The sequence below is a fragment of the Ornithodoros turicata genome, chromosome 2 (assembly GCF_037126465.1).
Source record: "Ornithodoros turicata isolate Travis chromosome 2, ASM3712646v1, whole genome shotgun sequence".
Lineage (NCBI taxonomy): Eukaryota > Metazoa > Arthropoda > Arachnida > Ixodida > Argasidae > Ornithodoros > Ornithodoros turicata.
The window spans coordinates 131,972,201-131,997,580 of NC_088202.1; the positions used below are offsets into that span (position 1 = coordinate 131,972,201).

Consider the following 25,380-nt stretch of genomic DNA (forward strand, 5'->3'; position numbering starts at 1 on the left):
TCAAAAGGGGAGAGAAAAAAAAACTTTTGTGATCATGTTGTAGGGTCCACCAAGAAAGAGTCATACGCCCCGTAAGGTATAATTGGCAGGTCGAGACACAAAATGTCGGCCGTATACCGCCGCCCATGCCGTTAGGCCTAATTAAAGTCTGAATCAAGGGCTTTCCGGAACGGGCGTGCTTGCACGTACAAAGCAGACAGTCGCCCGATGCGGCAAATACAATATAACGAGTACGAAATTCATAAAGGCCGAGTGGGATAAGTTAATAAGCGAATGAAGCTAATAAATGACCTGCCAAAATGAATTGCTTTGAGGCGCTTATCACTACGGAGCTACCTGACTGGATTCCTGTCTCGCATGCACTGTCGATATGCTGCTTCACCGTGCACGGTAGTGCAGCTCGTGTCTCCTAATTGGTCGGCAGATGCTTCCGGCGATAACAAAACGACGATGCAAAACGGGGAAGCCGAACTAACACTACCACGTATTCACAGAAAGCAAAAAAAAAAAGAGAAGAAGAAGATAAAACTATTCACGCATTCATGCGCACGGTGCCGGAAAATGGCGTACTGCTCATCTAGCAGACGACAGGATCTGTATCTGTCTCTCTTCCTGCACGGAATATCTTGTGACTGCCCCGCAGGATATTCGCAATGGTTAGCAGTGCACGAAAAGTCATGACGTTGAGTGTCCGCACTTACACGTGGCTGCAGAAAGCTATGACGTTTTTCAAACCTTCAGCTGTAGCATTCTGGGAAATGTCGCTCATGTGAATGCACGGTACTATATACGGGGTGGTCCTCCAACCGTGATAGAAATTCATAGTAAATAAAGTAGCAACGGAGAGACATGCGGTCAAGGGATTTTTTTCTGCCAGGATTTGCCACAGTATAATTTTTATTTCGTTTCAATTCATGGAAACTTAATTTCTTGAATTGAACTACGAAATTTTCCAAGTCAACCTAACGTTTTCTTTGCGGAACGTTTTCTTTGGGTTCCTCGTGGTCATTTTACTCAGTATAGCACCTATAATGCTGACATAAATGACGACAACTGCTGAAATAAATTGGCCGAAAATGCGCGGAAAGAGTCCTCTTTATTGTCGGCTCTAGTTTGAGCGGCAAAAATTGATATCCTGCCTGTCAAAACGTCGGGTGATCTTGTTTTTGATAAGATAGCTCGGATTCCCGCACTCACCGCATATGTTTGTTCTGTGAGTTGGGATTCTAGAACGAAGCGAGTACGAAATCACTGAAAAGGTTAGCCAGCTGCAGGACTCGAACCCACATCTTCTGGATTACCTTTTCAGTGATTTCCTACTTTCTTCGTTCATTGTTCTTAGGTGCTTGAGGCTTCGTGTCTTCGGTGTTCCAGCCTCAGAACACCAATTTCCATCAAGATTGGGATTCTAAAGGCCTGTTCCGACATATAGCAGCGCGCTATTATAGCGCTACAAAACAGCGCGCAAAGACAGCGCTCACTGTTATCGGACGGTTCGCACTTGCAAAGCGGCGCTAGCGCTATAGTTTAGCGAAAGTTCAGTGGTCAATTCTGGTCTCTCCCATCATGGCGTCTCCGGAGTTCGACGGTTCCCATGCGGTCGCCGTGCCATGAAATGCGGAAGCAAAGCAACCCCATGACTTCCTCGACGTCATCGCTGGGGGGCCTCCTCATTGGCTCGAATGTAGTGGTAACATTAGCGCTGAATTTCGCTTCGCGCAGCGGCGAGCCCCTGTCGTAGCCCCTGATGTGTGTAAGCGCTGAGAAAGTTGACAGGTGCTCAACTTCGGCAAGCGCTAATTTTTAGCGGTTTGGAGCACTGCGAGGAGGAAAATATCGCGCTATTTTATAGCGCTATATAGCAAATCGCTATATATCGGAACTAGCCTTAACCTTCTTTCCCTCGTATGGCTTGTCAGTATAACCTTCTTTCGTCGCAGTTTGGCGCTCCAACTAGATCCGACAAAAAAGAGGCGGAGCGATAGACTTATTTCCGACGATTTTCGGCCAATATATTTAAGTTGTAATTGCGTTACGTGTCTTATCAAGTGCTATACTGAGTAAAATGACCACGAGGAACCCATTTCCACAAAGAAAACATTAGGTTGACTTGGGAAATTTCGGAGCTCAATTCAACAAATTAAATTTCCATCAATTGATACGAAATAAAAACGGTACGAATATGTGGCCAAAAAATCTGCAGAAAAAAAATCCCTTGACTGCATGTCTCTCCATTGCTTACGTTAACTACTATGAATTTCTATCATGGTTTGTGGACCACCCTGTAGAGAAGTGGGCGCCATGTCGTCTTCACACGTGCGTCCATATTTTCGTGCGATAGAGCACCTTCAGTTGTATTGATGGATAGGGGAAGATCGCCACGTTGCCGATCGCTTTGCCCGACAAAAGATGGTCGTTGAGCGGATCCTGTGTTCGGCTCAGACTTCATAGTGAACTGCACCGTCGCATGACTGCAAGCCCCCGCAGTCCGTTGGGGCGAGAGTATGCTGAAAGTATTTTCCCCTGGAAGCGTGAAATGAAGGAAAAATGAAATATGCGTGCAAGGGTTTTGCTGTCATGTTGTGTCACTCGCACTGTTTCACTGCATTTCACATACGCTTAAATCTTTGGATTGAACGTACGATTAATGTTTGCAGTTTCTCGAGGTAAAAAAAAAAAATGGAGTAGATCTACACGTAAGGTGCATCCGCCTATGTGGCGACATCCTGCACGTGACGCAGGGTAGGACTGCGGATAATTTCGACAACCTGGGGTTTCTTTGACGTGCGCTGGAAATATCGGACACGCGGTGCTGGAAGCAATGTTTTACCTCCCGCACATTGCTGAAGTCCTCGTCCTTTTCTCGAGGTATACTGCTCAGGAGCGGTATGTCCAACGTAAGGTAGACAACCTATCGCTGCGTTTGCTTGCACGCTCCGGCTGTCGAAACTAGAAACCACGAACATGAATCTGGTTTTCCGTGCTTTTCCCACCTTGCCCTTTCAGACACGTCTCTGCAGCGCTCCCTGTGAAGTCTGTTCAGGAAGCGCTCGAGCCCCATGCCACCATATCGGCAGCCGTCGGTGGTGGAGCGGCATCACTGTATACCTCTTTACAGCTCCTTCTGAAGTACAAACCCTGCGCACCTTACCCCGTACAGCCACCGTACTTTACAGCAACGGGCGAGCGCGTCGTCTGCGCCGACGCCAGGACCGCGCAGGGCAGCGCCTCGCCAGGGCACGCGCTTGCGCGTTACGGTTAAGTCTGACAATGGCTGTACGAAAACGTGACAGAATCTATACCTTTTTTTTTATTCCGTGTTAGCGCCGCGAAGCAACTGTGGCTATGAGCGGCGTACAGATGTGGACAGATGGAAAGAGGACAGCAGGGAGGAGTGGGCGACAGGGGGGTTAGCATGCGTCTTGGGCCGACTTCATGGGGAACTGTGCCGACATTCGTCTGGAAAGTCTTCGGAAAACCCAGGGAAAACCTCGGACAGCGCTGCCGGTGGTAGGATTCGAACCCCCCACCTTCCAGTCTTCAGCACGACCTTGGCTACCGCTAACGAGCGGGACTCCAATCTAGACCAATGACACTGTAAAAGAACCAATACGGAAGTAAACAGGACTGCTTCCTGTTGGTAGCTGTGTATTATCACCTACAGTCAAGTTACAGACCCTTACTCGTGTTGCATGAAGGGCCTCCTACAGGGATTTTCGAAGCACCGCCCCACGTCCCTCAAACAGCCCCAAAAATGCCTGCCAAAAGGGCAACAAAAAGCCCAAATATGCCTACTGGTGTGGCACAACCCCTGAGATGAAAATCGTTTGGCATCCTATCTATCCTGATGTCGACCCATTTATTCATCAACTTTCAATCGTCCCCTTTTCTCCTCATCTCATCCCGGCTACAGTCGTGACGCTGGCGCACATAATTGAGGCCAATAACAGCAAGTCGCTCCTCCAGCAGCCACCATGCACAACCACTCGGAACACACGTAAAACTCCGTTAGGGTAATGGGTCAACTATACGATAACGCGCCAGGAATGGAAACTATCTCGCTTGATTTGTTTGCAGCACTAGTGGAATAATCGACTGAACGACTCGTGAATTGCAAGCACAAGGTGCGAGCTTAGAAACCGTGAGGTCGCATCGATAAAATGTACAGGGTCTTTCACGAAAAGTGAGCCAAAATTGCAAAAAAGGTTAATCGCACACCAAAAAGACGGGCTGCATGTGTTACCAGTGGTGTGAGGATACTCAAACTATCAGTTTTGTTTGTATTGTTTTGCTGGGTTCTCTTGCTTCTGGTGCGGTGGACAACAGGGCAGTTGTTGTGATAGCCTGAGAAAACCGATGAAAAGGGCTTTTCTACAAAGTCAGTTCTGTTTCCAGATCTGGATGGCAAAATGGAAAGGTTCAGCCACCCCGGTACAACGCATTTCGCCGAACTGCTGTTCGACATCCACAGGTACCAGCTCATCGTCGGAGCAAGGTAAACATTGTTTCTGTAGAGGCCGATCAGAGTATAGATACGTTTCTACATTGAAGCGACCAAAGAAGTCCCACCGAAGCCAGCCCAAGCTATTCTTCAACCGGATACGTTCCACCATTTTATTCGACCGAGACATACACTCCGTTAGTTACGGACGCCAGTCGAAACGATGTGCAGAGGATTCGGCGGGTATAACGTTCAGAGCATCTATGACGACATCTGAGTATAAATCATGACGCACCTTCGGGCGAAACCCACCCTAATTTCCACAAAAGATTTTTAATCGGAAAAATGAAACCAAACGACGATAAAAGTTGCCATGAACGACAACTTTATTGCTATGATGATGATTCTGATGACCCCACTGCCAGCGGTAATTTATGAAAATCTAAGAAATAACAAAGATGCCTCGAAAATGCCAACTATATTTCCCAAACTGGAGGCGAAATGTTTAATGCAATTTTTTACGTAGTTCGTTCTCAAGGCGTCTGCGCTTCTGTTTCTCAGGGATCACATCTTCAGGATAGGCTTGGAAGGTCTCAGAAAGCTAGAGGACGTCAACGTTCCCGCTCCCAGTGCCGCTGTTAAAACGTGCAGGAAAAAAGGCCAGAGTGATGTAAGTAACTTAACAGAAAAATATTTGAAATGATGATACAGCTGCCACGTGTGAGGGCGGCTTCAGCAGCTGGCGTATACGGTAAAACAACCGCTATGAATATTTGCAGGAGGACTGCAGAAATTACATCAAAGTTCTACTGTCGCACAATGACCGAGTGTTCACGTGTGGCACCAACGCATTTGAACCGGAATGTACATGGAGACAAGTAAGTTACATGGGAGGAGCATTTAAACTCGAAATGCTCGCAGTCACGAAGCAGTGTGTAAAGTGTAGAAAAGCCGTGAAGCAGAGTCACCTCTTCCGAGGGCCTATGGGGGCACACACCCCTTAAGGCGACTCATGCGGTCAAGTTAACGTTCGCTTCCGGAGAGAGTTGGATGCGCCGTCGCAAATTGTTTTCTTCGCTTTGCTTTCCTCGCGCGGTTTAAGGAAGTAATGTGATCGGGGCTAAAGTGCGGAACATGATACGAAACGACAAAGCCATTATTTTCATTCGCAGGGATCTGGAAAGCTGCAGTAAGCTTGTCGAATTTGTTGATTGCAATCAGTTCCCCGACTGTTACTGTAGGGAATGACATCATTTTGGCCCAAATATCGCTGGCGGGCGTGCCGACAGAAGCGATTTTGTTGCACCTCCCATAGACTCCCATGTATTGAAAATTTGACAAACTTTATTTCGCCAAAAATCAGTGGATCGCGTCAGGCCTTCAAAAATACGTCATTCCCTAGATATACTCGAGGGGAACACGCCTGTACCTGTTTCGTGTAGAAATTTAGCGAGGTTTACGAAAACACTACGAACAAAAATTCCCCATAAACTTCTTAGGAAGTGAGTCCGCCTTAACACTTCTCCGAAACTGATAAAAAAAACAGGGGAAGAGGCAGAAATTTCACGGACCCCAGTACGGATTCTCCATTTCTGCGTCGCTCGACAGAGTTGATTCTGCTCGGAGCAGTGAAGTCCCTTTAACATATTCGTTTTTGGCTGCGGCGTGTTGAACAATTGTATGACGGTACTGAGCAACAAGTAGCATGCGCTCTTGCGCAAGAACGATGTAATCCGTAGCTAATCAGCAGCGCGCGAGAGAGGTGATCTGCGCACCCTCTAGAGATCCCTACCCCCCGTAAGTGAATGACTCATGCTGACGTCATTCTGTGACGTGGAGAGTCCGCCGCCGTGTCCGTAGGAGACGATTTTTCACGGGAAATGTGAGACCACCCGGCTACTCGGTACGGTGATGCTACGTAACACGGACCTGATTAGGCTACGGTTACGCCATGAGATCGGGCCCGGCCTTAGGCCACGCCGCACCTCACCCGGATGCATTTTATAAATGTATTTGCGTTGCATGACAACCTTACAACGAAAATATTGCGCATAATGGCTCCTAATGGACCCCTTGATAAATGATGCACGGTTTCGAACAATGCTAAGTGACATTTCATTGCTCTTTTAAAGAACATGTATAAATTTAGTAATTTACTATACGCCGTAGCCTGCAGTATATGATGCGTACGAAACCAAAGAAAACGTGCGTAGTCGACAAAAGCTGTCACAAAATGCCACAAAACCGTGTTTAAGTGGAGTTTCACTGAAATATAGGTGTGGGTAGTTCATTCATGGCAGTTCCGTTCTGAAAGTCGGCTTCTCCTAGAGCTCATGTGCTGTGGGGGGAAGTGCGCTTTACGTCAGCCATTTTTAAGATCAGAGGTGCTCCAGCAATGCTGAATTTCTTTTGAAAGATTTGAAATAATATTGAAAATCTGATCCACGCCTAACAGCGGAAAACAGCTTGGCCATGATTAGAAGTTTCTTTTAGGCCAAACTGCCTCTGAATTAATATTCACTGTAACCACAGTGCATGCGCGTTCGTTATATGGGGGAGTCAATACTGTGAATTTAATAGCGATCTTTTCCTTCTCCAATCGCTAGATATCATCCCTGGCTACTGTGGAACAACGGGAAACGGGAGTTGGAAAGGCCCCGTACAGTCCGCATTCCAACAGTACAGCACTGTTAACGGTGCAAGGTGACTACTATGTAGCCTCACCGCTGGATTTTTCTGCACGTGATCGCGCCCTCTACCGGATTATGGGGAAATCGCCTTTCCTGAGAACTCCTCTGTACGATCCAAAGTGGCTCAGTGGTAAGTGACCGGCAGTTCCCACTTATTAGGTGAAATATCTCACGCTATCAGATCTAGAAATAATTTTTAACATTTCTTCTCGTTTTTGTTTCAGAGCCCAACTTTGTTGGTTCTTATGAAATTGGAGAATTTGTCTATATCTTCTACAGAGAGTCAGCAGTGGAGTACATGAACTGTGGCAAGGTTAGCTTCAGGATACACTTTCTGTAACACTTACACATGTCCATGCATACGACAAGTCTCGTACGATGAAAGACACCAAAACGCAAGACAAGGTCCAGCAGATGAGAATAAGCATGTGCACTGTAATGCAGTACATGTGAGAATATGTCGATATGAATGGAATGATCAAATTGGTGTGTCTTCAGTCTGTCACTGAATATTAAGGCACACCCAGTGAACCATAAGACGTCCTGTGGACATCTGCAAGATGTCACTTAATTGACAACAGGATGTCCCAAAGACGTCCAAAATTCGTCTTAGTGACATACTTTGCATGGGTTTGTAACTCAAACACCACATTACATGCACTGGACAGCTGTTTCAGCCTTGAACCCCATGAGCAGTACATAGGTAAGCAGTGTTTGAGGAAATAGCATGAGAAGGTCATGTCAAATTACGTGATGCGCTCCCGTCAGCATGAGAGCCACACCAACTGATAGCCACAGTGCAAAACCAGTGAAGTATAAGCATAACTGATGGGGTCCCAATAAGAACAGTGCAGCTGTCCAGTGCTGGTAATGCAGCATTGGGGTTAAAAACTCGTGTATAACGCACAGCAATGAGCTTCAGCTCCAATCTTTTGCATAATGTCAATCAATCTATCAATCAATCGAGCCTTTATTTTTATCTAAGGTGCCTTTTAACAGCATGTAGCCTAGTAGATGTCAAATTACAAATCTGTATCTCCTGCACAATTGCCTTCAAAAATTCACTGCACGTGCTTGTGATGTTACAGAAAATATACTCCAGGGTAGCTCGTGTCTGCAAAAACGACCAAGGTGGAAAGTTCACCATGAAGGACAACTGGACGACTTTTCTAAAAGCACGACTCAACTGTTCCATGCCTGGAAACTATCCTTTCTACTACGATGAAATACAAAGTGTGCACTACGTGGAGAACGAAGACATGTTCTATGCAACTTTTACCACCGGAGAGTAAGTGATCTTTGTGATGCGAAAGGCAGGATATGCAAAAAACAGAAAGGACTTGGCTCATGTCACACAAATATTGACATATCCACCATTCACCATATTTACTCACATAATTAACGCGCTGTAATGGGCATGCTACTACTACAGTCGTGTTCAACTTAAGAAGGAGAAGAAATCTAGTCCGTCAACTACATACGCCATTGGAGATAAGGAGCTAACGGATGCCAGTATCTTCCACTGTACTGATGTCAGACATTGCCCTCAAAGAAATATGTACTAGTCATGTGTACTAGTCAAAAGTTACCAGCTAGAAAATCTGCGTACTAATTAGTTATTGTTTCCAACTTCCAGAAACAGCATTTATGGGTCAGCGGTATGTGCATTTAACATGTCAGCCATAAAACATGCGTTTGATGGCCCCCTCAAGTACCAAGCCACTCCAAAATCAGCATGGGACCGCGCAACGCAGTCCAGTAAACAGTTCCAAGTAAGCTTTGAATCACGAGTTCAATGAGCTTTTGCCATCACAGAACTTTTAACATTGAGAGCTGATCACTGCTGTACTTTTGCGTTAAACCACGTGTTCATTTCTGCAGTGTGGGCAGTCGGACGACAACAACCAGATCCTGGATGCACGGAATTACCAACTCACGGATGAACCTGTTCAGGCAGCAACATCAAAGCCATACTATACATCAGAGCTTGAAAGGTAATGCTCAGCATTATTTTATGTAAGAGAACTGCTTTTTTCAGGCAGGTGCGTACATTGTACTTGTGTACAGGTTTTGTTTTGCTTCACCTGATACTGTTTCATTTTTACGTTATGATAGATACAGTATAGATAAGTTTCAGCAAGAACTGTTACATTCTTACTTGTTATTCCTCTTGTTGTTGTTGTTGTTTTTTTTTTGGGGGGGGGCAATAAATTCTGCAGCGTGTGGATCTGCATGGTTGGTTTCTGCACATGGTTTGCTTGCTTGTGCAGTTTCCCTGCAGACTACATGAAGACTTATGTGGATTCACAATCCTCCATTGTGCAATGCGTTTCTTAAAATCCAGCTGATCCATTACTGATAAGTGGGTGTACGCTTGACATAGTGTTCCAACATTCTCTTTTCCTTTTTCAGGTTGACACACATTACGGTAGACGTTGTGCCAACAAAATATAATCACGATGGCGTCCACGTTATTTTCGTGGCAACATTGGAAGGTGGCATTAAAAAGCTTCTAGTGATACCGAGGGTACTAGAGACATGCCTCATTGAGGAAATATATCCCTTCCAGCCCGGAATGCATCGCATCTTTTCTATGAAGTTACTGAAGGATACTGTAAGCACACATTCTTCATGACGCTTCTTACACTGGGTAACAAAGAGATTTAACTGGATTAATATCACTACCAGCAGTGCTATGCCTTCGGGAAGGGCTTGCACGTTTCGTCAGGTACTGCAGCAGCGTAAAGGTTTTGGCATTCAACGTACCAGAACAAAATAATACATTTTAGTACTTGTGGACACATTATAGAAAGTCTTTCCAAATACTAAAGGGATAACCAAAGAATGGTTTGCATGCAACTACTGTACAATGAAATAGCAGCAAACACTGGAACTCTCAAAAGTTGTACCAGGTGCACCGGATGGGAGTGAAAGGTTTCCAGGCTTCAAGCAAAATATGTTTGGCAAACATTTCCCACCTAATTTTAGCAGCATGAAACCTTGTGTGGCATGCCCGACAGTGTGCAAGGGTGCCACATCGTATCTGCCTCATAACATATACGATTGCCTTTCCTTTACAGAGCTCCCTATATTTGGGAACAGATAAGGAGGTGCTGAGAATTGTACTCCACCGGTGTGAGCAGTATAGGTCTGAAGAGTAAGTCTACTTCTTATATAGTGCATGCCTCCTGCCTTCTTGTATTGCATCCAGTAGTATTGCTATACAAAGTGATAGTTCAGAAATGCAGCAGCCGTTCTCAGTTTGGGTAACACGCTTTGATCTTCAGGAGGACAAACAGACACAGGAACTTGACAGAACAAAGGTCTGTCATGTCCTTATGTCTCTTTTGTCCTCCTCAAGCTCAAGGTCATGTTACCCATTCATCCGTACATCAGCTTCCTCGTCCGTCTCAACTATATTCCCATATTGTCAGACAGATGTCTTCAAGTGGCTATACTCAATTTCCCATAAGTGTTAATGCAGTTGCATGAAGGGACGGACCTCTTCATGAAGTCCCACCACCCTGCATGTTGTACAGTGCTGTACAGCAGCTTACGGAACACCCTCCAACACATTCCTTTCTCAGAATGACGCACTAGCAGCAAATCCGTACACAAGTCGGACTGTACGGACTTGTGTACGGATTTGCTGCTAGCGTGTCACTCTGATGAAGGAATGTGCCGGAGCGTGTTCCGTAAACTTCTGTCCAGCACTGTACCTCTAGTTAGTATGTGTGATGGTATGTACACTGCGGGTCAAAAGTTTACGGAACACGCTCCGGCACAATCCGGCACATTCCTTCCTCAGAGTGACGCACTAGCAGCGCATGGGACTGTACAGACTTACATACGGATTCGCTACTAGCGCGTCATTCTGAGAAAGGAATGTGCCAGAGCGTGTTCCGTAAACTTCTGTCCAGCACTGTACCTCTAGTTCGTGTGTGTGATGGTACAGTGCTGGTCAAAAGTTTACGGAACACGCTCCGGCACATTCCTTCTTCAGAGTGACGCACTAGCAGCGAATGGGACTGTACGGACTTACATACGGATTTGCTGCTAGTGTGTCATTCTGAGAAAGGAATGTGCCGGAGCGTGTTCCGTAAACTTCTGTCCAGCACTGTACCTCTAGTTAGTATGTGTGATGGTACAGTGCTGGTCAAAAGTTTACGGAACACGCTCCAGCACATTCCTTCCTCAGAGTGACGCACTAGCAGCTAATGGGACTGTACGGAATTACGTACGGATTCGCTGCTAGTGCTGACTTACAAACAGGTGACTGGGTTACCTAGGAACATGTCTAAGTCTCTACGGTCCCATTCACTGCTAGCGTGTCACTCTGAGGAAGGAATGTGCTGGAGCGTGTTCCATAAACTTCTGTCCAGCACTGTACCTCTAGTTTGTAGGTGTGATGGTACAGTGCTGGTCAAAAGTTTACGGAACACGCTCCGGCACATTCCTTCCTCAGAGTGACGCACTAGCAGCAAATGGGACTGTACGGAATTACGTACGGACTCGCTGCTGGTGCTGACTTACAAACAGGTGACTGGGTTACCTAGGCACATGTCTGTAAGTCTGTACGGTCCCATTCACTGCTAGCGTGTCACTCTGAGGAAGGAATGTGCTGGAGCGTGTTCCATAAACTTCTGTCCAGCACTGTACCTCTAGTTAGTAGGAGTGATGGTACAGTGCTGGTCAAAAGTTTCAGGAACACGCTCCGGCACATTCCTTCTTCAGAGTGACGCACTAGCAGCGAATGGGACTGTACGAACTTACATACGGATTCGCTGGTAGTGCGTCATTCTGAGAAACGAATGTCCCGGAGCGTGTTCCGTAAACTTCTGTCCAGCACTGTACCTCTAGTTAGTATGTGTGATGGTACAGTGCTGGTCAAAAGTTTACGGAACACGCTCCAGCACATTCCTTCCTCAGAGTGATGCACTAGCAGCTAATGGGACTGTACGGAATTACGCACGGATTCGCTGCTAGTGCTGACTTACAAACAGGTGACTGGGTTACCTAGGCACATGTCTAAGTCTCTACGGTCCCATTCACTGCTAGCGTGTCACTCTGAGGAAGGAATGTGCTGGAGCGTGTTCCATAAACTTTTGTCCAGCACTGTACCTCTAGTTAGTAGGAGTGATGGTACAGTGCTGGTCAAAAGTTTCAGGAACACGCTCCGGCACATTCCTTCTTCAGAGTGACGCACTAGCAGCGAATGGGACTGTACGAACTTACATACGGATTCGCTGGTAGTGCGTCATTCTGAGAAACGAATGTCCCGGAGCGTGTTCCGTAAACTTCTGTCCAGCACTGTACCTCTAGTTAGTATGTGTGATGGTACAGTGCTGGTCAAAAGTTTACGGAACACGCTCCAGCACATTCCTTCCTCAGAGTGATGCACTAGCAGCTAATGGGACTGTACGGAATTACGTACGGATTCGCTGCTAGTGCTGACTTACAAACAGGTGACTGGGTTACCTAGGCACATGTCTAAGTCTCTACGGTCCCATTCACTGCTAGCGTGTCACTCTGAGGAAGGAATGTGCTGGAGCGTGTTCCATAAACTTCTGTCCAGCACTGTACCTCTAGTTTGTAGGTGTGATGGTACAGTGCTGGTCAAAAGTTTACGGAACACGCTCCGGCACATTCCTTCCTCAGAGTGACGCACTAGCAGCGAATGGGACTGTACGGAATTACGTACGGATTCGCTGCTAGTGCTGACTTACAAACAGGTGACTGGGTTACCTAGGCACAAATGGTAGTAAGTTCTTTACGGTCCCATTCACTTCTAGCGTGTCACTCTGAGGAAGGAATGCGCCGGAGCATGTTCCGTAAACTTTTGTCCAGCACTGTACAAAGCAACATATTTCTAGTATGAAAATTTAGCCACCAGGCTGAGATATTTAGAGAATATCAACACAGCGCAGTTCTGTATTGACTGCGATTGGTGATGCTTGCACAGGTCCTGCTTGGGTGCCATGGACCCTTACTGCGGCTGGAACAAACACCAGCTAGCATGCACAACTGCCCCACAAAGAAACCCGCTGAGTAGTGTGTGGAAGCAAGGCCAAACTTCATGCCCTGAGGACAACGTGCCAGGTTTGTAAAAATAACTATCTGTACTTTCCTGCAAGAGGAAATCGGTCAAGTGGTTTGGCCCAGAGAAATTTGGTCCGGTCGAAAAAAATGCGTTGTGTGTCTTGCTTGTTAAAGTTCCCCATCTTTCATTTTTATGCTGAGGCTTTGACATACTGCTTCTGGTTTGTCACCTGCTCAAATACTGTCGTTCTCACTTCCAACCTATTAAATATGTTGCCAGACTTTCGATTAATTCTCGTGCACTTCGTTAAATTTGAAGTTGACGGAGGCTGGAGCCCATGGACCGCCTGGTCTGACTGCGACCAAGTTGGTAAAGATGCCACTGGCGACAGGTGTCTCTGTCGATCTCGGTTCTGCACCAACCCATCACCATCGAATGGTGGACGGACATGCGAGGGCCATGCAACAGAAGTTACTAACTGCACACGTGAGAATCTTTATATTTTGTCCTTTTCCTTCACATTCCATAACACTTCCAGGTCGTATTTACTAAGCGTGAACGCTGTGCAGGAAATGGCCAGTGGACAGAATGGTCCCCCTGGTCCTCGTGTTCACAGTCGTGCGGCCTCGCGGTCAAATCGCGGAGGCGGACGTGCGGGAACCCGAGCCCGGCACACGGAGGAAGAGTTTGTCTCGGACCAGAGCAGGAGCAGCTCTACTGCACCTCAAATCCACCATGTCCGGGTAGGTACCCTGTGTCCTATTAACACTAGAGTACGTGCGCATGTGGTTGACGCTGGCATCATCACAAGTCGTAACCTGAGGTTTTCCTGCTCCAGTACCCACAACAGCTGCCACGGTCTCACGTGAAGGTGGATGGTCCGATTGGGGCCCCTGGACCGAGTGCACTGCACGGTGTGGTGGTGGTTACCAGTCACGGCGCAGGCGCTGCGAGCCTAAAGTTCAGGGAGGCCGCTGCGGAGGGGGATGCGATCACGACTTCCGCACGTGCAACACCCACACGTGCCCGGAGACGAGGAAGTCATCCAACTGGACAGCGTGGGTGAGAGTGAACACGACGGTGGACGGCTACTACGAACAGCGCTTCAGGTTCACCTGCCGTGCCAACGTAGAGGACAGCAGTTCGCTTCGAGTGGGCAGCATCAAGAAAGAAGAGCGTTACTGTCATGATTCTTCGAGGACCTGCATGGACACTGGTACTTTTAAAATATTGTTTTCTCAGTTTCAGACATTGATTGGCGTTTTATGTCATGTATGCGTGTCATGTATGGTGTATGTCATGTACGAGTACACAGAGGGCCAGTTTATGATATAACACTGAAGCGAATGCAAACTGCAATTGTTGTGTCCGAGTGTCGTTGAAGCAAACCAACCAGAATACACGCTTTTCGATGATGAATTAGAAATATTAGGGCTATACTAATTAGAAATATTATTAATAGATAAGAAATATTATTTAATAGATATACTGATTAGAAATATTAGTCTGCTGCCAGCAGGCCCACGGGATGAGTGACCTGTAGCCTCTAACCAGGATACCCTTCATTGCTGGAGGCTAACAATGTGGAGCTCGAGAGAAGCCCACAAATACGGGAGGATGAGATATGTGTATTTAAGTGTATTTTAAATATAAATACGCCTAAAACGGTATTTAAATATAAATACATTTTTCTTGCCTGTATTTAAATACTATTTTAAATACAATGTATTTAAATACTGCCCATCCCTGTCTGCTGGCCACGTTCGCTAAGTGCATTCCAGACAGTATATCTTCTCCAGTGCAACACCTTAGCGAGGAATTCCGTTTTTGATTATGGTGTAGAATTTCACCACTATGTAATGTTTAAACACAAGAAACATGTGCATAGCTTATCTGCGGCATGGACAGCCCCATACAGCTGAGATCACATTGGTGAATCCAGGGGAGGGGGCAATCGCCCCCCACAAACGTCAGTTTATACATTGGATTTCCCTCTCTCCCCTCCCCCACTACACGCTCCGACAAAGAAACAGCCCCCCAAACCAAGGGCCCGGATCCGGCCCTGTCAGATGACAAGGCAAAAGTGCAAGGCTGTTTAACAAGGAATAGCAAGCTACTGGCCAACTCCTTTATATCTACGGAAACAAATTACGACCAAGATTACCTTTACATGCAGAACTGCATAATGCTGTCCAAACCCAGGCGAAAGAATGAGCTGGGAAGTCAACTGGTACCAGTTCATTCCCAGTTTGCACCAACTGGTGGTCAACTGGAAGCAAGTGGTACCAAACTGGTGTCAACTGGAAAGTGAACTGGTACCAGTTCAAGCTGGGCTGGTGGCAACTGGGCACCTGGTGGTACCAGTTCAAGCTGAACTGGTGGCAACTGGGAAGTGAACAGGTACCAGTTCAAGCTGGACTGGTGGCAACTGGAAAGTGAACTGGTACCAGTTCAAGCTGGGCTGGTGGCAACTGGTGGTACCAGTTCAAGCTGGACTGGTGGCAACTGGAAAGTGAACTGGTACCAGTTCAAGCTGAATTTGTGGCAAGTGAAAGCAAATGAGTGTTGTTTGTTAGAGCAAGAGTTCTTGTTAAGTACATCTGTATTATGGCTTGTAGAAACGAAGTTTGGTTAATTGATTATGCAATTTGTGAAGCTGTGGAGTATGTAATATCAATAATTAATCATTGCACACACGCCTGTCACAATAAATTTCTGCACAGAAATTGTGTTCAAAGTGACAGTATCTAACACTACACCCAACTTCTCACAGCGTACATGAATATTGACGGAAACTGGTCCGAGTGGACGCAATGGACAGAATGCTCCGTTCCCTGTGGCCGAGGGGTGCAGCATCGCGAGCGGGTTTGTGACAACCCACGGCCATCTGGATCTGGATCAGAATGCCAAGGGATCTCCAAAGAGCAACGTGAATGCAACACACACGAGTGCCTGAGTGAGTTGCATCTTATAACACTATCACGATGCCATAACTGCATCTTGGATATGCTGTTCCATGGCACAGGGTCGGCACAGGCCTGAAAGCATGGGTACGAGCTTGAATGAATGGAATTGTCTGTCTGTTTTGCATGACTGTTCTGGAGAAGGGAATGTAGCTATACTTGATGTGATTCCACAAAATCGAGAATAGAGAGGCAGCTTTGAAATGCATTTTATATGACATGCAAGTATTAGACGTCCCTGGCACCTTGAAGCTAATAAAAAGCTTTACAAATGCATCTTCATTCCTCTTAACTCATTCTTCAGAGATAACTTCATTTCACCTGCACTTCCTTGATGCTGCATGCATTTGCTATCTCCACCACTATCATTATGCTACCATAATGCATGGGATTCTCTCCTTGGGTGATCCATGTACGCTGTTGACTGTATGTGCTCTAACCTCAACCTCTCTAACCTCACTCTAACCTCAACATGTCCGCATGTGCACAGAGACTTTGCACAGGCAGTTATGCTTCCGTTGACAGAGCATATGTTGCTTGGCTTGAGCACAGGACCTACAAATAACAGCTTACACTGCATTGCTAAGCAGGATTTGCAAATCCACTACAGAAATATAGGCAGAAATTCGAGAGTCCAACCTTACTTCACCTATGGTGTCGCACCGCATCTTAAGTACATCACAGATGTCAGTGTCTATGGATGCAGTCATAAGACTTTAATGAGTGCAACATCTGACAGATGAATTCTTTGAAACAAAAATGCTGGCTAGTTTTAGAATTGACAAATTTTTTGTGGCTACTAGAGATCTCTTGATTTAATAAGTTCCCAGTGCATTAATCACTGTGGAATGTTACATGCAGAACTTCAATGCCACAGTAGGATGAAAGTATACTGCTTCTGTATGCATTTCTAAGTTCCAGCATTTTATCAAAGGATGGCACCATCATTTCTTGGTACATGTACCATGCTGTCCATAGTTTGCCAAAATTGAAGACAAGGAGTATTCTGTTTACTGTATAGGTATTTTTTATACTTAAATATCTATATATTTTTATGTATTCAAAAATATATAATAAATTATATAAATTATAATTATATTATAATTATTATATAAATTAATATATTTTTTAATATTTTATATATTTTATATATTTAAATAGTTACCCGCTTTCGCATTTTTAAAAAAATTTTTCGCGTATATTTTTATTATTCTAAATATTTTTTCACTGTAGCTTCTGTCTGTAACCCCCTTGTCTGAAATTTGTTTAGCTCGTATTTCGCGCACCTCATAATGTATACGTCGGCAATCGTGAGCTCGAACGTGCCCCGCAGGAGTATGCAGCTTTGTCTTCAATGCATGGCTTGAAAAAGCATGCCTCTTGGCTTTGTGTCATCTCTACTATGGAGTATTCTTTTTTGGTGTCGGGTGCACAACTTTGCTGTTTCTGTTTCCCATTCCTTCTCTTCCTCCACGTCTCTGGTCCTGTTACTCCTTCCCACCAAGGCTTCTGGTCCTGTTGGTCGGACTTTAGTGAGTGTTCGGCTTCATGTGGTGGTGGTGCGTCAAGGGTGCGAACCCGCACGTGCGTGGTAGAGCCTGGTTCAGGCACCGAATCGGGGGCTTGTGTGGGAGACTCCTATGACATAGAAAGCTGCCAAAACTTACCAGCCTGTGAATTACCGTGTAAGTAAGAGACTCTGCATGGAACTTTTTCTGGTCACTCAAAAGCCATTATGTCATTTGTACTATGTGTAGTGTGTTAGTAAATGTACAATTCAGTATGCAAGCATCCTTAATGTGGTTGTAACACTCAGATATGATAACACTCAGATGAGATATGATGTCATCTTATCAGAATGACACCTTTCTGGTACATGTATCCCATTGAAAACAGCTGAACAGTTACACAACTATGTCTATTCATTGCTCATTTCTCAGTGCTTTTGTCCTTCCTTCACAGAGGAGTACTGTTTCTATCAGAATTTGTCGTGATGCAGTGGTGATGAATGAGTGTGCCATTAGCTTGCATGTTCATGGTTGAGTCTTTCAAGGGTCATGTTCTGCTCTACAAGTCTGAAACAGACTTGCCCCATTTGTGAGGTTGTGCAGACATGACTTGTTATAGAAATGCAAGTCATGACAATTTTTGTATTAAAAGGGGTATACACCGACTTGACAAAACAATTTAATTCAGACGTTTCGTCCCCCATACAGGAGACATCATCAGTGTACGGGAGACATCAGCAGACACTGATGATGTCTCCCGTATGGGGGACGAAACGTCTGAATTAAATTGTTTTGTCAAGTCTGTGTATGCTCCTTTTTATACTCGTGATGAATCCTGGCTTTTGGAACATTTTTTCGACAATTTTTGTGACAATTTTTGTGACAATTGTGACGCACTGGGACGAAAACGAAAAGTATGGGGCCGGTTCATACATTACTAACTGTTTGGGACATTATAATACGGAAATAGGGTCCCAGTCCCTAGTCTCGTAGCGCACTGGAACTCTGTATATTCCTATATTACACAGCAATATTAATACTATTAATGCTAATACTATTAATACTAATATTACACAGCTATATTACAAGCAAAAATTGCTTTGCTCACTGGAATTCATAGCACATCTTGCTTTCCCAATGCATTCACATCCATGTAATATATGGCAGCTTTCACTGACTTACTTTTAGTTCCATATGCTTCAACAGCGTTGGAGGTTTAGTGAACGTAAGGCTAGAAGAGCGTGTAGATTCATGGGGATTTGGGGAGTCAGCCTCCTTGTGAAGATGCCTACTCATAGTAAACGTGAGTCCCAGCTGAATGCCACTTCTGTGTAGTCCATCGTTGTCTTCATCACGTTCTTAAACAAGTCTTCAGAGGGTCGAAGAATAAGAAAGTCTTCTAATCATTAAACCAGCACACGTCCATAGAGATGTATTTGCCATTTAGCAGTTACTGGAACAGTTGAGACAGAATTGATTGAGGCTTCCTTTATCCTTTCAAATGCACCTTGAGCTATAAAGTCAAGTCTTGATCCTGAGGACAAATGGGGCTCTACGAACATGCGACAGGAAGCCAAGTGACGAATATTGTTGCGCATTCCAGTATATATACCGTAATTTCACGCGTATTAGCCGCGGCTTATGCATGATTTTTTTTCTCCCGGGTGCTCTGCGGCTTATCCACCAGTGCGGCTTATCTGATGACCATTTTTTTCTGGTGATCTTCCCATACGCCTGGTTTAACGAAAGGGCTGACAGTATCTCTGGAACAGCACTGCCCTGCTCATGCACGGACAGTGCGTAACAGGGATGGGTCTACATTCGAGTAAATTGATCTTCCTGGTGCATTCCCCCAAGCAGTTTTAACGAAAGTGCCGACACTGATTCATGTCTTCTGGAAGACCGCTGACTCATCAATCGATGACAAACGCAAAACAAGCACAATCTGATCTCGGTAGAACTCTACAGACCTGACCTCCTTTGTTGCACACTATGCTGACCCCGGAGTGGACCATAGGGTTTGTGGCCTTCTCTATGGTCTCCTTTGTCGCACAAATCAGTCGTCTCGTATTGCCCGTGGCTTATCTGCGAGTGCGGCTTATCTGCCAGAACATTTTCAAAACGTTCCCCAAAACGCTTCCCGCGACTTATCTGCGGTGCTGCTTATATGCGTGAAATTACGCTACTTGAGAAACTCCAAACTTGAGAAAGTCCATACTAGCTGCACAACGCCGAGACAAAAAGGATCACATTTTGTGAGTCTCAGTGTTGTTGGAAACAAGTTACACTGTACGTGGCCCCTACATATCTTTCACGGATGGCTCTACTTTCCCATTGCAGCACTCCCTAATCCCCAGGAGGACGAATGGACTGAATGGTCGGTGTGGTCTCTCTGTGACCACAGCGGCGAGCAACACAGACGGAGGACATGCATCATCCTCAACCCAGCGCCCGAGCAGTGCAAAGGCTCTACACGAGAAAGCCGCATGTGCGTTGCGGGACAGGAAAGTAAGTGCTGAGCTCTGCCGAAAGATGCGTAACCTGTGCAGTACGGGGTCTAGTGCACAAAGCAAAAAAAGTACATATTTTCTGACACACAACAAATATTTGCTTTTCATATTTTCTTTCCTTCTCTTTTGCTTTTTATAGAGCCTCGGATTTTTTTCCTGTTGCAAGTCTAAGACAATGGAGACACACAATAGCCTTCTGTTTTCTCTCTCTCTCTCTTTTTTTTTTTTTTTTTTTGAGAAATGATCCTAGAACATTAGTACTCAGACATGGTTCTTTAGCCTTACACATTAAGGAACACTGCAAACAACAGAAACATGGACCTGTCCAATGTCTAACTAGTTTCTAGAATTGAATGTGAGAAGACCTCTCCAAAGACCAAACTTCATCAAACATGTTGCACTACACATACTACACATATATACTGATTTTCATATTTTTCTTCACATCTATGCTCTCCCTACGATGATGATGGTGATGGTGATGTGTGTGATAAAGAAAAAAATGGGGATGTTCCCTACGACTTACAGGTGAACCTCACCCTCTTTTTTTGCTCGTTCTTCCTCTAGTGCCACTGACACCAAACGTACGGGAGTCCTGCGCTCAAGGAACTGGTATTCGACCCGCGCACTTAGTGGCAGCATGCACTGTTTCGGTTTTCATTGGATTCCTTGTGGGAGCTGCGGCCTGCTATTGGTACATGAAGAAACGCACCCATTCTGACCCCCTCAGTCCCAAGCACTTGGGCATGCCACTGGTGCAAGCTGAAGGAAATACCTACGTTCCAGCGTCACAGTACAAAAACAACTTCTCGACACTCACATCGACGGCAACATCGCCGAGCAAGCTACAGAGAGAGGCCACCATCAAACGCAATGGCTTCCGAGCTCAGATACACTCTGACCAGAACTTCTAAACATCGAAAGCCTCGATTCAAGCTGCGTGTTAGATGCGAAATCAACGTGAAAGATGAGGTCCTAACACTTTGCAATGTTTGACGGATAAATATTATGCGTCCAGGTGACAAACTAGTCTCAGGTGGCAGAAGAATGTGCTCTGCCGTGCCTATGAAGAAAAAGAGTATACTTAAGCGTGATAAAGAGAGAGAGTGTCAAAAAAGGGCAGTCAAAGGATATGAAAGTGCAAGCACCGGAAATATTTCACATCAGTTCAAGAAGCTATTTTTCTCAGCGTAACTCACGTGCATGAACCAGTCTGAAGCTGGAGATGCTAAGATATGGCTAACATACTGCTGTGTTTTCACCACAGATTTCAAAGTGAGACAACATGCTTCTACTTCAACGGATACGTTAAATTTTTTAACGAAAACTTGTCGTTTTTAGAAAAATTATAGGCTCGATTTGAAGGTTGTTCACCCGGTTAGAGGGCAGCCTCACTGTCGTAGCACCAGGTTGTGTTCACTGTTATGCTGAATTGTAGAGCAGGATGTGTGCAGAGGCACACACCTGGTGTTGTGTTGTTTACGTACATCCTTACCCCAGCCTTGCCTGTAATCCAGCACAATTCATGCAGAAAAGAAACTGCTCTGCACACTGCCAAATATTTTTGATAGAAGAAGTTGTAAAATATTTCTAATCAAGGCTGAATAGTTTAGCATTTTCGGTGATTTTTTTCCTTCTTATTTTTTTTCTCCACCTTTGATGCAGCTCGAGAAGTGCCATAAATGTGTGGACCTTTGTCCGCGCCAAGTGTACTATCGGGACCGAACCAAGACCCGTGAACTGAGACTGTATTGTGTGTTATGTGCACTGAAGAGACTGCACGAGAACATTTGTGAGAACACTTCTGAACATGTGTAAAAACACTCGCAAGAAGTCACAAGGAAGGCGTGTGAAGCTATTTCAGCGGGGAGCAACTGGACAAAAAAAATGTGGAGTGCGTGGTGACCTTCGGGAAAACTGTGTGTGAATGTGTCTTTGTGTCGTATGTTGTGGTATCTACGTGCCTTCTTCATACTGTGACCAGCATAACCACATTACACTTGTCGTCATGCTTTGATCACACCAAATTTGTACATAAGAATATTGCTACATATGTAAATACTGCATGAACATGAACCTCTTTTATTGTACAAAGTAAAAAGGTATACTACGTGAACATATTGATTGTATATGTGGCACAAAGAACAAACGAATTGTTGTCTGCTACTCTCTGTCAAGTGCCAAAAGAATGTTTATGTGCTCTTACGCTGTTAAGTCGGAAAACTCTATGTTGTGAGCAGGTGGTTGTACAGAATGTTGCGATGCATTTGAAGGGTCCAAATTTTACCAGTTCCTTCCAATATAACAGTTTTTTATGGAAAAATTCCACCCACAAAAGTGTCTTTAACCAAACACACCCTGTGAAAGGTGCATTCTGTCTTTGTTAGCCTAGCAATGAAAAGAACATATCTCAAGCACCAGTTCGGGTTGCCCGCACGTGACAGAACCTGCTTTTATGCTCACTATGAAGGCATCACAACTTTACAAGTGCATTTAATAAAGCTGTGTAATGTACAGTGGTCTATTTCTTTACGTTATCACAACTAGTTTTGGGAATCGCGGGCCACTTCTTCAATCCTGGGATTTCGGGACTGTTGCGTGCCAATCTCGGGACGGGATTTTGGGGTTGAGGTAAAGCCGCGACTACGTACGTGGACAGCATTTCTGCAGTAACTCTGATCTTTCCTGTATGCGTTTTTGTGCGTATCTCTCCTCAGTGATCTGCGTCTACATGTCAATCAAAACCCTTGTCATTCTCAGACTATGGATTTATATGGACTCAAAATCCACGAAATATGCACGCAAATATGCAACAAAAAATGCAGAAACATCATGTCTCGTTTTTATCTAAACAACACATCTTATTACATCTTATACATTTATCTAAACAACACATACAACGTCTTGTTTTTATCTTCTCCCACGTCTTCAACATTTGCGCAAAAGCATGCAACGTAAACCCAACCAAGCCCTAACCTGCAAAATATGCTTTTTCATGTGTGTCAAAACTCGTACCATTGCATTCGAATGGCCCTAAGGCATGCACATATCTTCTATTGGAAGTTGTGCATACGCAGGAAAAAAAACATGCTAAACATGCAGATCAGCGGTCTGGTCATAAGTTAATGTTTTCCATTGAGTTCTAGTATGCGGTGCTTTTTATAAAAAAGACTGATGAGGTCTTTTTCACGTTCTCCTCGAAAATGAGGCTCAGTAGTTTTATACGCAGTTGTCACATGTAGCGCCACTAGATTTATGTAATACTAGGTGAAACCAAGCTTCGATTTACAGAAACTGACGCGTCGAAACCTGACAAGAAACTGGAAATAAGTGCACCTGGCTGCTTAACGTTGAGGAAAAAGTTGGATGTCTAGACTCCAAATGGTACATTTGCCAAGTTACGTTGAGGGAGACGTGCGTGTAGTATCTTTCATAGAGGCCCCCAAAAGTTTTCAGTATTTTGCTACATCTCCCGCACTTCATCTTCAGCACTTCATCTTCATCAGTTCATCTTCAGCACTCGATACGCAAAACCGCACACTCGTTGAATCGCGTTACTTCCGCGGGAAGTTACTATTCTCTGTTGGTGTGCTCACTGTGTGCTGACACCACACACGCCGTTCAATGCCGGCAATACCCCGCCAAGGTGCCAAGGAGCTCAGGCGCGGGTCTCTCTGGCATGAACACTCGAAGCCCCCTCACCGCACCACACAAGCAAGGAAATATGCGTACGCTATTAGGGTGCTTCGAAGGCAGCTAAGCACAAAGCACTGTGAATCATTCAAACCTGTGCTAGAAATTAAACAACTCGAAGTTATTCCGCAATTGTGCCAACAGTAGCTTTGCAGGATTCCACGAGGTGAAAAGTGAACACCGGTACTGCCCAGCTCGAGATTTTTAAAAAGTTGCGACATGCCCATGTGACAAAGGTTTCATAAAACAACATGTTGAGCTAAGGAAGAGTCATACTCCTTGTTGTCACACCAGGAGATGGATTCAAAACGCACGTTTTATGTCATGTTTATACGTAGGGAGTGACATTTTCGGGTTAAACCTGATTCTGCCCGGTTATTCCCCCTGAACTGACCTCCGACCCACTCGGGTTAAACCCAATTTCTCCCCGAATTCCAGTCACTATGAAATCCTCAAGTGACGTTTCCACTGAAGACGAACAAAGGTTGCCACGTGTAACACATGTAACAAATGGGTCACTTACGTTCCCAGAAATACAACCATGTGTGTCAGCACTGTCTACGCCTTCGAGGATTACCGCTGGTGTGTCACCCACAAGAAACAAATAATAATAATAAGATTAGGGAAGGACGATAACACCCGAAGGCACAATTATCGCCCGATTTCTCCCTGAATTACAGATATTAAAATAGTTCTCGGTTCGCCCCCCCCCCTCCCCCTCCAAACCTGAGACAAGTATTTAACCTGAAAAAGTCACTCCTTACTTATACACACTGTGAAATATCGAAATTATCAGCATGTAACGCACATTCCATTTTACCTGGAAAAAAGAAGCACGTTAAAGTACGATCGTACTACTACACATATCATATATGGGACTCCGCTCTGTTTAAGCAAACATCACGGACTAAAGTGGCAAAGATAGCACCCCTAAAGCGTCGGTCCAACGCGCTATCCAATGCGCTATGCAATTCCGTCTATCGAAAAAGAAACGGCAGAGTCTGTTGACTTATCAGATAACATTTCCGAGTTCGCCAGAAATGAGGAAAGAAACATAGTTTTATAAGTTTCTAACTATGTACCTTATGCTCTGTTTATATCTTTACAGTATTCTAACCAACAGTGTTGTACTCATAATGAATGTGTACAAAAGAGGTGTGTACACAAAAGTGTAGTGTAACCAGTGATGGCCACTAACTACTTCTAGAGTAGTTAAACTATAACTACTAACTACTTCGTAATGGAGTAGTTTAACTAGTAGTTCAACTACTTTTCAGGTGAGTAGTTAAAACTACTTCTTTAGCTACTGCAATATATTTTAACTACATCTATAACTACTTAACGTTGTCCATCAACACCAATCCGTTGTAGCGTTCTTGGACATCTAAATATGAATCACAAGCAGTGATAATAATATTTAAAATACACTCTTGTGCCTACGTCGCTTAATTCACATACTGTCGTAAAATCCACTGCCTGCTTCTTGTATATTATGCGCCGACAAAAGAGCTTGCTGCGGAAATATTTTCTATGGA

General features: G+C 44.9%; 1 protein-coding gene across 3 annotated transcripts in view; it reads left to right on the forward strand.

The window, feature by feature from the left end:
• Positions 1-22,666, forward strand: part of LOC135386154 (semaphorin-5A-like) — a 132,176-nt gene extending 109,510 nt beyond the window's left edge. For all 3 annotated transcript variants that reach the window (XM_064615917.1, XM_064615916.1, XM_064615918.1), the window contains 17 exons: positions 4,396-4,495; positions 5,003-5,111; positions 5,221-5,319; positions 7,048-7,261; positions 7,356-7,444; positions 8,220-8,419; positions 8,768-8,903; positions 9,013-9,125; positions 9,544-9,745; positions 10,212-10,288; positions 13,094-13,230; positions 13,490-13,657; positions 13,741-13,914; positions 14,010-14,387; positions 15,945-16,127; positions 19,983-20,150; positions 20,720-22,666. In XM_064615917.1, coding sequence (XP_064471987.1) covers positions 4,396-4,495; positions 5,003-5,111; positions 5,221-5,319; positions 7,048-7,261; positions 7,356-7,444; positions 8,220-8,419; positions 8,768-8,903; positions 9,013-9,125; positions 9,544-9,745; positions 10,212-10,288; positions 13,094-13,230; positions 13,490-13,657; positions 13,741-13,914; positions 14,010-14,387; positions 15,945-16,127; positions 19,983-20,150; positions 20,720-21,066 — 2,894 coding nt within the window. In that variant the 3' untranslated portion in view covers positions 21,067-22,666. The remainder of the gene's footprint in view (positions 1-4,395; positions 4,496-5,002; positions 5,112-5,220; positions 5,320-7,047; positions 7,262-7,355; positions 7,445-8,219; positions 8,420-8,767; positions 8,904-9,012; positions 9,126-9,543; positions 9,746-10,211; positions 10,289-13,093; positions 13,231-13,489; positions 13,658-13,740; positions 13,915-14,009; positions 14,388-15,944; positions 16,128-19,982; positions 20,151-20,719) is intronic.
• Positions 22,667-25,380: the final 2,714 nt, after the last annotated feature.